The sequence below is a fragment of the Pteropus medius genome, unplaced genomic scaffold (genome assembly GCF_902729225.1).
Source record: "Pteropus medius unplaced genomic scaffold, Ma_sr-lr_union100, whole genome shotgun sequence".
Taxonomy (NCBI): domain Eukaryota; kingdom Metazoa; phylum Chordata; class Mammalia; order Chiroptera; family Pteropodidae; genus Pteropus; species Pteropus medius.
This window is the reverse complement of record NW_024353517.1, coordinates 3,388,248-3,401,424: the sequence shown is the minus strand read 5'-3', so window position 1 is coordinate 3,401,424 and position 13,177 is coordinate 3,388,248. Positions and strand designations below refer to the sequence as shown.

Sequence of the window (13,177 nt, the reverse complement as noted above, 5' to 3'; positions counted from 1 at the left end):
TTTCATCCACTGTATCATATTTCCTCTCATGAAGAAATCGAGAGGGTCATTAGTTATGATATATTTACTCATACAGATGCACGATTTTCAAGTTTCTCTTTTTCTCTGAGTTTGATTTTTTTTTTTTTTTTTGCACCAATAATGTAACAGGGGTCATTTCAAAGTGGTGAAATTTTTTTAACCGTAAGATTATTTTATTTTTATAATGGATAAAATGCTATTTAAAAGAAATAAAGCACTTCAAAAATTCAATCAATATGTGCTTTAATCTTGTGAAACTGACTTAAAAAGAAGAATATCATCCTTTGATCCTTCTCCTTGTCCCCTTTTTGCTGCTGCATTATCACTGAACTGGTAAGAAATGAACATCAAAGAGCTAGGAACCCCAGGGAGTGAGGAGAAGATAATGACAATGTTAAAGGTTATGAGAGATTCTTGTTGGATCACCAATCACTAACAGGCCCCTATCTATCTGCAGAACACTGAATTTCGTAGTGTTGAGTTAGCTTTGAAGACATTCTGGTCTTGAAAGCAAATCAACTCATCATCTACTATGTGAAGCAAGAACAGAAAGAGTTCATTGGTAGCTAGAAGGGAACTACATTTCTCTCCTCTAATTTTCTCTACCTTAAGAGAAATAAAATTCTGTAGATTCTTAATAAAATGTGGCTTCTCATTATAATGGTTAAAACATGACCTTTGAAATATAACTAAACTACATAGAGCAGAGAAACTTGTAGTGAGGGTAGTTTATATCACGGGTATTCATCCCATTCTTCTGATATTAACAGTATTACAGGTTTCTGCTCTATTGAAATTGAGTAGATGCTATATAAAAGCAAATATCTCTAAAATACAAATATGAAATCACAAAAGGAACAAGTGTTACCAAATAAGATCTAGGAGGAAGCAGTAAGTTATAGGCTTGACTGCTTTCAAGATCTTTATGGCTCTAATGATGGACAAGTATTAATTATCTCAAGCAGCCTCAATTTCATTCCCATTGGCTTATTCGTACAGCACACACAGGATTGCAGATATTGATGGCATACTCTAAAAGAGTTTTGCTATTAGGGGTCCAGTGAAGAACTAAACACGGGATCATTTTGACCATTCTGGGGGCAGAATAAAATAATATCACAGTATTTGGGGCAAGAACATAACTAGGTAATATTTCTCTGAATAACTTTATAAAAGCCCAAGTTATCCCAATTTTTAACACAATAACAATGAAAATTAGACAATCTTTTGGTGTCTTTTTTCCCCCTATTTACTCAATCTGAATTTACTTATAAATACTAGAAATATTGGAAAATATTAGGAAAAAAACAGAAAAACATGTATTTTATCTGATATCTATCTCATACTGTTTTCATCTTCAGTCTTTGTTAATGTGTATATAACTATGTAAAAGTTGTATTGATGTATAATTTTTCTTTTTCATGTATTATGTATTCTCCACGTATTTATATAGTTTTTATTATAAGCTGTAATAGTTGTTTACTGTACCCTCTTATCTTCTTTGGTACTTAAGTGTTTCCATTTTTTTGTTTATAGTTTAAATTTGAAATTACTTTTTTTTCTTTCTTTATATTATTTCCTCAGACTCAATCCTTAGATTAAAGAGTACAGTCTCCTGGCTCATGGTATCCATTCCAAATTGCTAGCCGAAAGGATTTTGCTAGTTTTTGCTGACAGCAGCAAGGTGACTATGTCTCTTTTACTACAAATTTGCCAGCAATAAGTATTCCCAGTTATTTTCTGGTGCTAATTTAATTAGGTATAAAATAGTGTTTTATGAGTTTGTACTATTTTAATTGCCAGGATGTAGAATATTTTCTTTATACTTGTTTAATACATCTACTTTCTATGAACTGTCAAATTTATCATTTGTCCATTTATTTATTAGGGTCTTGTAGTTCTCATAAAGGAGCTTCCTCTCTATTTCTTTGAAAATATGAAGATAATATTTTTAAAGTCTTTTTCTTTTAATTTTTTTTGAACAAAATATTCTTGTAGTTGCCTGTCACTTTCTTTGTAACTTCTTTTACTGCCTACTCTATCTTTTAAGGGTGATTTGTAGTTGATTCTTTTAAAAGTTTAACTTTTACATCCATCTGGAATTTATTTTGGTGTATGGTGTGAGGACTGATATACTTAATTTTTTTCCATATTGTTAGTGATTCCAAAATAACTTGTTAAATAATCCTTTTTACATCATTTTATAATGCTTACATTATAATTTACTATATTTTTAATAAATAATGCCTATTATTTGGTATTTTATAAAATGAGAAATGAATTATTAAAATACAAATGATAACTACATTTGGTGCTCAAATACCAAAGGTTGAGAATATTATAAGAAATAAAATATTCCTCTACCAATAGTGTAAAATAAAGTAATACTTCAACCACCTTTGCATCAATCTTTTTAGTAGAACTGATTACAGAAGTAAAATTAATGGATGTTATTTAGTCCTCTTGTCCTGTCCCAATGTCCCTGTCAAAGGAAGCCAAAGAAGAGGAAAATGGCAGGAAAATAAAGTTAGCAATCAAGATGTGAAAAAATGAGGGCCTATATCATTGACAAGCAAGATCTCTAACCTCATAATAATGAAAACTGGCTGTGCTCCATCCAGTGTTTGTCCCAGACTTTCTGCTGCATTTATATCTGTCTCACTGGTACTCTTCCCCATTTTTTTTTATCTTCTCTCTGATTCATCACTATGACTACTATCTTAATTCCAACATCCACCATGTCCCCTAAGACTGAGAAAGAGCCACATACCCACCTGCTTTAATGCATAAGCTCTCCTTTGTTTATTCAGACATATCTATGACAATACTTGCTTTAAGACTGGGAACTATTTAGAAATAAAAGATTTCAATTACACATAGCGCTGCCTTACTTGGACTTCACTACCAACGTAAATGGGAGATGAAGACATCATTAAAATTTTTTAAAATCTAGTGAAATTTCCTCCTAAGTACCAAATGCAGGGAAACATCTCTCACATGTGCTATTCTTTGGTTGACTATAATCCAGGATTAAAGATTAGCTCCCTGATCCCAGAGCTGACAAGAAAAAAACTACACTTAGTTTTTGCCTAGCAAATCTCTTTTACAGCCGACAGCAATACCAGCCCACAGTAAGTATCTTGTCATCTGTTTAAGAGTTAGGCAGCTGCTATGCCTTTGTAAACTTAAGCTGACCAGGCCTGTTCCCTATTTATTCCTGAAATAAGACTTTCTAAAAAAGTCACATAATCAACTGGATGACAAATTAAATACAAGTTTATAGAATTACTAAACAAATTTTTTTAAAGGCTCCTTTTCATAAACAGAGAATGTGTATGTTGTACCTTTTATGAGTCTGAACCTCAATGTAGCATTTGGATCCTGAGACCCCAAATTACCACCAAAATAATTATGAGACTAGACAAGTTAAGATCCTAAAAACCAAATGTAGTTTATCACATAAGCAGATATTTGTAGGTTTTGCATCTAAGCAGAGAAGAGGGAACCTTTAAAAAATAATAAATTAAGGGTGGTTATCGCTAGATTGTGGGATGATAAGTCATTTTTATTTTCCTCTTTGTGCTTATCTTTATTCCCAATTTAAAAAATAAGAACACTGTTTAACACAGGAGTCCCCAACCTTGTGTGACGAGAAATTATTTTTTAATTTCCTTGAAACCTTAAGATCATGGTGGGGGGAGAAAGAGTGGAATGTACAGAGTATGAGAGTATGTATGAAAGAAGGAGACAGACAGACAGACAGACAGACAGACAAAATTCAGGGACTGACAAAGAATTTCTGCATGGAGCAGGAATAGATGCTATGGTTGACAAATCCTGAAAAGTACACCTTGAACTGATAGATTTACCAGTAAATCCCAATATACTTATAGGGGAAGAGGCTGGTCTTGGTTTGGGAGAAAGTATTTCAAGAATAGGAAAAACAGAATACGTGAGAAAAGTAGGTTAATGGTGACTAATGTCGACTGGCTATTGTGGAAAAGCTGTCAACAGTCTTGCCTAAAACAGATGAACATATATATTTTAAAGGAGGGTCACAGAGTCTAATATTCAGTTATAAAATAAAACAGAATCTTATTTCCTTATTTCCATATTTTCCTTTCCAAAATTTCTTGATGAGAGAACTCATAACAACTGAATCACTTACACAAGGCTACAAAGATATGAATCAAAAGCCTTGAAAGCAACAAACCCTTTGAATCCAACTATTCCTCTTCTAGGAATTGATTTTAAGGAATAATCAAAAATATGTTCAAGTTAAATAATAGACAGATGTTCAGTGCAGTGTGGCTTACAATCACTAACTGTCAAGCAATAGAGTATTGTTTAAATGAATATTGGTATGTTCATACAATTTCACATTATGCAAGCATTAAAAACTATGCTGAAGAAATATATTTCATGATATGGGAAATGTTTACAATATGATGTGAAAATAAGTATGACTACTGTTTTAAGGCACATATACACACACAAATAGACTAACATAATTTATACCAAAAACATTAATGGTGGTTATTCTCAGGAGAATGGAGATCATAGTTTACTGTAACTTTTGGGGGTGGGGAAAACTTACCCATATATTTCAAATTTTCTATATATAATTACTTTTATTATCAGGGAAAATAAAGTTCTTTTAAAGAACACAAATGAAATTATAAAGAACACTAGGGACATGTGTTGTCTTTACTTCAAAATCATAATGCTTGAATTGGAATATATGAATATACATGTTATGCAATGATGGGAGTTAAAAATTTACTTTTTAAAAAGCTGTGAGATCTAGAAAAATAATGCCTCTCAAGAATGGTTAGATATTTTCTCTTTCCTCAAAATGTGAGCTTTCTGTGCCTTGACTGTAAGAAAAAAATTCCTTTTTATCACAACCTAAGGGAGGCCTGCAATCTTCAGGGGTGGTCCCATGTGACTTCTCTTTCGGTTCTCAGTGGCCATCAGACTCTTTTTACACATACAACACCTGGTCTTCCTAGGTGGTCTCCCATCCAAGTACTAACCAGGCCTGACCCTGCTTAGCTTTCGAGATCAGACAGGATCGGACTTGTTCAGGGTAGTATGGCCATAGACCCATCAGACTTTTTGATTGTGTAAACTTTCAATAAGAAATTTAGACAGGCAAATATTTTGTGATTGATTTATAAATTATATATCTGCACAACTTTATTAAAATACCAAATATGTATATGAAAACATGCATGAAAATAGAAATCTCAAATGATGAAATAAAAGGAACGGGAGCTCTAACATTTTCTTTGGATTGTCGTATACGTACTCTACCCTGGACACCACTGGACTGGATAACCACACAAGATGGGTTTCAACCAAAAAAGACCAATCAAATATGAATCTGTTCCATTCAGAAGGTCTATGGGAAATTGATATGAGGTATTTATCTGGCACGAGTTCTTTAATTTACCCACAGGTCAAAGATTATCCAGTTAATGATGGTGGTGTGTTTACACAGAAAATATCTTCCATGTCCATACTCTAGCTTACCTTGTTGCTGCAACTTGTAATCAGTGGAATATGCCTTCCCAATGATATTCCATACAGGCCTTAAGCATCCAAATAGTCCTTCAAGAAACCCACCACTGCCACTGCCCGACCTGCTGAACTGAATCTTGATGTCTTCAGTTCCACTCATGCTCCCTCCGTCCACAGTGCTGCTGTTCCCCTGAGACACAGCCATCTCCGATTCATCTTGTTCCCTTAGCTGAAGAATGCTGTTCTCAAACTGGTCCCTGGAATCCTCGCTTACACTTGTCAACACTGTTGTGGTGGTGGGGCTATTCATGCCCTCAGTCAGCTCTGTCTGCACCACCCCCTTTTCCTGCTGGTCTTTAAGGAATTTGGGTGAAGGGTGACTCCCCATTGGTGTGAGTTCATCTTGTAGTCCATTAAAGGTTTTGTTTTCAGTCAAGGGTAAGTGCGGGGAGGAGGAGCAGCTCAGGTACTCCTGAGGGTCGGCCATCGTGCCATGAGTATGCCCAAGGTCCTGAGATGACACTCAGAGGATTATTTGAATAGAGTTCTGATGTAAGAAAGGGCTCCAAAACCTAGGGAAACAGGAGGAGGTCATGAGATCATCCTTTCTTTAGTCATCCACACGACTATACTTCTGTTTATAATAATAAAATCAATGAAACAATGGGGATTAAACAGTGCTCTATATCCACATGATAAAATACTATGCAGCAACTAAAAATCATGTTGTACAAGAGTATTTACTCACATGAAAAAAATGTTCATAACATATAACATAAAAAATAAGTTAGAACAATATATTCTACACAAACTTTTCAAATTTTTAATTTAAAAGAATGCATGAACAAATATACAAGAAAAACGATTGGAAGGATTTATCTAAAGAATTAGCTATTAATTGTCTAAAGAATTAACTAGGTGGTTAGAGTTTTTTGAAGAGGTATACTATTGTGTTTTTCAAGATTTTCTAAACATTCTGCATTAATATCTGGCTACAGACTAAGTGTCTGCACTTCCTCCCAAATTCATATGTGGAAACTTAATCCCCATTGTGATGGTATTTGGAGGTGGGGACTTTGGGAGGCAATTAGGTCATGAGGGTAAAGCCCTCATGAATGGGATTAGTGCCCTTATAAAAGAGATCCTGAAGAGCTCCCTTGCCTCTTCTGCCATGGAAGACACAGTGAGAAGACAGCTGTCTATGAACCAGGAAATAGGCCCTAACCAGGTATTGAATCTGCCAATGTCTTGATCTTGGATATCCCAGCCTCCAGAACAGTGAGAGGTAAATGTTTACTGTTTGAGCCATCTACTTTATGGTATTTTTGTTACAGCAGCCTGAACAGACTAAGACATATGTATTATGTTTATAATCAGAAATAAAAAATTATTTCCCTTCCCAAAAGGAAATTAAATGTTCTGATATATATGTTTTTATTAGAAACTGCATCCTCTATTATTATAAGGTACCACTCATCTTTGCTTTAGTGTCTTGTTCACTAGTGAGACTATTCCAGGTAGTATTGGGCAGCAGCTGGAGATAATAACTCTTATAAGAGGTGGACAAAGGGCAGAATATGGTGACTTTATGTTAAGCTAAAGCTTTTGGACTTTATCCTCAAGATAACAGGGAGCCATTAAGGAATGTTAAGAGAAGGAGTGATTTGGTTGGATTTGTAATTTAAAATTACATTGCTAGAAATAGAAGTTGGAATGAAGGGGAAAGACTAAAAGGTCAAGATATCAGGAGGAAGATTCCAAGTAAGAAATGGTAAGGGCCTGAATCAAGCCAGTAGAAATGGCAATGATGAGGAGGGAATGGATTTAAGAGTAGAATTGCTAAGATCTAGTGATTGATTAGACATAGGGATAGGTAAGGAAAAGGGAGAGGAGAAGAATAATGTTCAGATAACTTACTTGAGGTAATGGATAAATAGGCAATGTCATTAACAGAGATATGAAATATCAGAAAAAAGATTTGGAAAGAAGGCAATTAACTCAGTTACAGACATAGAAGGTTTAAGTCCTACTGTGTGTGTCATGCACTGAACTAGGCTTTTATTTTGGTTATCTGATTTTAAAAAGGCACTTTGCTGAGAGTATTATACTAAGTGAAATAAGCCAGACAGAAAAGGACAAGAACCATATGATTTCACTCATTTGTGGGATGTAAAACAAAAAGCAACAAATGAACAAACAAAACAAACGAACAAAAATGAACTCATAGATATAGACAACAGAATGGGATGTGAGGAGGACAAAGGGTAAAGAAGGTCAAATATATGGTAATGGAAGGAAACTAGGCTTTGGGTGGTAAATACACAATTGAGTATATAGATGTCGTATTATAATGTTTTACAAGTGAAATTTATGTAATATTATTAACAAATGTTACCCTAATCGATCAATCCATCAATCAATAAAAGACACTTTGTAGAAAGAGGTAAAGATAGGTGTTCCTTTAGGTCAGGGGCAGAAGTATCAAAATAATACAAGGGTGACTGCAAGTTAAATAAAAATGCACTTATTAAATATATGCTTGGAGCTATGCCATGCAATAGGTGAGGTTCTATGGATTCAGAACATTACTGTTGCCATTATTACTTTTAATGATAATTAAGACAAAGAGCTTCACAATTCATAGAGCCCTGTTTACATAATCAGTAATGTGCTGATAAACCAGCTCTCCAGGAAAAAAAACAACCACCATCATCCAATTTGTAGTATTTGCCTATTTCCCTGGTATAAATACTCCTGCCATAGCAGATTTTAAGCAAATAACAGTTTAACAACCTGCTTGCAAAGTTACTAAATATTTAACAATTGGTTCTTACAAACTGATGTATAAGCCAGCTCCAGCACTAATAATCCCTTTAAGGGTGTCGTTCTCATTTTACAGAGAATTAAGAAACTTTTCTAAGGACATATATGGAGTAAGTGGTAGAACAGGAATTGAAATCTCACTCAAAATTCAGATTTCCAAATTCCTTTGCCTTCTTATACAACACAATGGCATTCTTATGATAACCCCTCACTTTCTTAGAGTGTTTTGAGGTTAAAAAATACCGTTGCTTATTATCTTGATCTAAACATTTGATCCCCTGTGTAAGGAAGCCTGAGCAAAAATCATTATCCTTGTTTTTCATAGGACACTAAGGCCTAGAGAGGTCTATGACAAAGGGCACAGAGCCAGGATTGAATACTAGGTCATTTTTTCTTATCCAAAACTCTCTCCTGTATCATGCTGTCTCTTTAAGACACAGTTCTTCCTTTCAAAGCTTACAAACTTTTTAAGGAATTAATAATCACATCAAGGGAATCACCTCCTGACTGTTCCACTCTCCCCCCACGACAAATGTGCCATATTCGGTTATATAAAACTGCGAGAGGAAAAAAAAAACCCAACAATAATGGGGAGTAGAAGTAGGTAACTCAAGCTGAATGAAAGAGGTAAGGCTTGAGATGAAGATTTGAAAGGAAGATGTGTTTGAAACTGACAGAGGATAGGAAGCCAGGGAGAAAAAAAGCATTAGCAGAGGCAGGGAAACGGAAATGACCAGGGCAGGTGAGGGGTTGGTAACTAAATTCTAGAGATGGAGAAATGTAGGGGCTGGGAAACTGCCTGGGAATATAAGGATGGGGGAAAAAAAAAGAAAAAGAAAAGCTGGAGCCCTCTGTTACAGCAATAGCTGTTTGCTAAATGGACCCCCATTTCCTTCACTCCATCCTCCCCACTTGGTTCCTTTTGTGATCATCACTAAACGTTGACATTAGTGATCCCTCATTTGGCTTTCTTTGTTGAACTCCTGCCACAACCTTGAGCTGTCTCTTGCCTTTGGCCTCTGCAACCTTGCTCTGCTCGATCTCTTTCGAGTCTGCTGACTTCAGACTATCTGACCCAGCCACTGCCTCAGCAGTTCCTTCCAGTCTGCCTCTGCCGTTGGGACTCGTGGTTATCCTATACAGCACAGGGTGTCCATTATGCCCTTGGCTCATATCACACTTGAGGATAATGCAAATATCCAAATGTATATGTGAATTTCAGCCAAACATCTATTTGTGCAATTTGTTCTTTGAATCAAACTACAGGACATTATATTAAATTCGTGGTAAATTTCCATTCTGTACATTTTTATACTGAGTTTCTCCCTGATGACATCATATTGGAATGAAATCATGTACAAAGTTAGAAAATCATGTGTTTGTTTTGTACTCTCTTCCCATTTCTAAGAGGTGAAGGGTGCATATGAGGTGGACCTGTTCCCATTGGCACTAGGAATGAGTCTAAAGAAGAGAACTTCGGCATGGTCATCACATTTAGTTTGATACTTAAGACATCAAGGAATAACGGGACCTTCAAGGAATATAGTCCAACCTGCCTGTTTTACATATATGGATCAAATCCCAGAGAGATTGCTGACTTGCTCGACACAACTGATGGCAGAGCTGGCATGAGCTCTCCTTCCTCATCCTATGCTCTTCCCCTAGTCTGGTTGTTTCTCAGATAAAGAGAAACGAATAGCCATGATATGACCACTGATGATAACAAGAATCATTCAGTGTTATTCCTGATGCACAAAAGCTCCTCCCAAGGCAGCACAGGCACCAACCTAGAGGGGTGACCCTGCATCTGTCAACAGAACAGTGAAAGGCTGCCCAGCACTGCTCCGGAAGTGGTCAGAGGTGAGGCAAACCTCAAAGCGTGTATAAAGATGTGTGGTCAAAGAGGCTTTCTCTGCTCACCAAGAACACCGACCGAGTCCAATCTCATCCAACAAAGGCAGAGAAGTAGGAAGGCATAAGAACAAAGAGAAAGGAATCATCACCATGACTATATTCAAATTTGATCAGAGCTGATTCTACATTTAAGGAGTGTAGGAGGGTAAAAATATCTAAATTTTACCTGTGTTTGTATGTACACCCACAGACTGCCACTGCACAGTGAAGAAGCTGGTTAAGTGGAAACTGAGGGAATACAAGCAGCCCCACTGTCTCTGCCTCTGTCTTTGCCCTCTCGGTTCCTCTCTCCCTGTCCAAAATTTGGCTCAGGTACCCTCAAGGAAACTGACTGACTGGATCTTTTAATTCATGAGAAGTCAAAGCTAGTATTTATTGGGAGGGGACAGAAAAATACTGAGGCAAGATTTTTAAACATTAGGAGTCAAATGGAAAAAGATAAGAAAGAACAGAAGGGTAAAGGCGCAAGGTTGGCATGTCTCCCTTATCCGTAGGGAGCTCTGTGGGCAGGGCTGCAGGTGAAGTGATGCTGCTGCCACCCTTGAATCTGCCAGGAGCACAAAGAAGTGCTTCCATGGCTGCCCTACAGGAACACTTTCCTTGCCCTGTGAATTTCTCAGCCCCAAGAGGAAGAAGTGGTCTGTGCAAAATTAGTAGGCAAGAGTCGGAGAGAGCAGCAGCTGTGCATTTGCCAGGGCACTGCCAAATTCTGGACATTACCCTGGCTTCAAGCCAAGATGGATCTGGCACAGAGAAAAAGAGAAATGGAAGAGGCAATGTGGTCAAATGGCCCTCGAATTCCTGTTTATTATATAATACAATTTCCCCCACATTGCTAATAGATGATAATTATATTATAGATCATATTTTGAGTTCTATATCACAAATATGAGTAAATCGAAGATTTTGAAAAATTTTGCCCCACAGATAAACTTTTCAGTATGACTAAAATTAAATAAAATTTTAACTTAAGCCCTATTGCTGAGATTTCTTGATTGATATTGAGCTCTTTCCAAGCTGTCTTCTCTTTATTTGGTATTATCTTGTCTTAAAATAAACACAATGCTGCCATCCTAACCTTGTCATTTCTCTAAAATTCATATGGTAATATTTAGAGCATAAGAGATTTCTGCTATTTTAAAACTGGGATTGAGTTACTTGTTCATAGTAATAACATAAAATGATGTTCCCAGGATAGAGGTCTGTCACTGAGATCTGGAATTGAATTTTGAAAAAATTAGATAGCTTTTTCTAGTGGAATTAAAATTATAAGTATACGATTTAAAATCAGATCAATAATAGAGTAGTCTACTATTGTGCTTTCACCCCTAACCTGCTCTCCTACCTGTGGACCATCTGCTAAAACTCTTATTTGAAAGGACAATAATAAACTTATAAATAAACTAACCAAATCTACTGACCTACCTCATGCTATCTTCTTTATACCATTTCATTCAACAATTCAAAAATACTGATTCGGTGCCTACCATATACCTATATTTTTGGTTAAGATTATGAATGTTTAATAATGTTGAAAGTATGCTAGAGTCAGCAAAAAATAAAAATTACAAAATGGCAAATCCTCCGTGTTTGATGGATTACTTTCTAAATACCAGTACCTATAAATACAACTATGGTTAAAGTTAAAATCCATTTATAATATAGCTTTTCCAGGGGGAGGTAGATGAGGTAAAGGGGGTCAAATATGTGGTGACAGAAAGAAATCTAACTATGGAGGGTGAACACGCAGTGTAAATATATACTGTTAAAGGGTACAACTGAAACTTATTGAATTTTGTTAACCAATGTCACAATAAAAAAAAAAGATTAAAAATAAATAAATAAAATGAATAAAGCTTCATTTTCAGAGTTGTAGTCTATAAACTTATCAAGAAATAGAAACTTGTGAGGCTTCGAATATACCTTAAGTCAAAGGCTAAACATATTTTTTGACTAAAGAAATGATTTCTCTATATAGCCTCCATAAATCTACGATAAATAATAAATACTATTACTAGTGTTAATGTTCCAGAACAGAATCAACATTTTATGACCTAGCTCTGACTTGCCATATTAATAAAATCAATAATGAAATAAATTCACTTAAAATGTCTTACAAAATAAGATATAGATATCATAAAACTATATATAATGTATATAAGATGCAGACTATATAGAAGGTAGACATTTCTATATCTCTTCTATAGATATATGCCTTTAAATATACAAATATTAATAAGTATAAAAATTATGTAAGGGTCAACAGTCGTTATCATTGTTGCTCTTTTAAATTTTCTCTATTTTCCTAAATTTCTATTATTAGCTTGCCTTACTTGTTTAATTATAAGTTTTCAATCCAAATCTTTGTTGATTTATACAGAGACTAATAAGCCAGCTTTCTTATATTTGTATATATGACATTATATGAAATGTTAAGGACATTGTCAGAAAATCTAATTGTCAATGTGTGCTAAGCCCTGAAAATGAGCTTAAAAAAATTATAAATTCAAAACGAAAAGAAAAATGAATAAAAAGCAGATAACGATAAGGAAACAAAAGTTGACAACTCCTATTTTGTTTTTACCTTTTCTACTAGTTAGAATCAGATTCAAGTTAGAAAACAGAATAATCGTGACTAAGAGAATTGAAACTCAGGACAGATGAAGACACTAGGACATATCTGTTTTGATTATTTCCAAGTTCTACGGTCCAGCTGTATTACATGCTAAGGCACTAAAATGCTTTCATTTAGGATCACAAGAATAATCTTTGCTAAAGAATTATTTTTAGAAACTGTGAGCAAAACATTTATTCATAGAAAAGAAGATAGAGAAACACCTTAATTAATAAAAAGAAACGGGAGGATTACAGAACATATAGAACTATAAACTTGAGC

At 35.2% G+C, this 13,177-nt stretch overlaps 1 protein-coding gene and 1 pseudogene across 5 annotated transcripts in view; both read right to left on the bottom strand.

Moving 5' to 3' along the window:
- MAP3K13 (mitogen-activated protein kinase kinase kinase 13) overlaps nucleotides 1–13,177 on the bottom strand; it is a 131,552-nt gene that overhangs the window by 32,692 nt on the left and 85,683 nt on the right. For all 5 annotated transcript variants that reach the window (XR_005650279.1, XM_039850771.1, XM_039850774.1 and 2 more), the window contains one exon: nucleotides 5,557–6,116. Coding sequence is in view for 4 of the 5 variants with exons in the window: in XM_039850771.1 (XP_039706705.1) it covers nucleotides 5,557–6,031 (475 nt within the window). In the remaining variant the exon portion in view is untranslated. The remainder of the gene's footprint in view (nucleotides 1–5,556; nucleotides 6,117–13,177) is intronic.
- Nucleotides 5,009–5,127, bottom strand: LOC120593165 (uncharacterized; annotated as a pseudogene).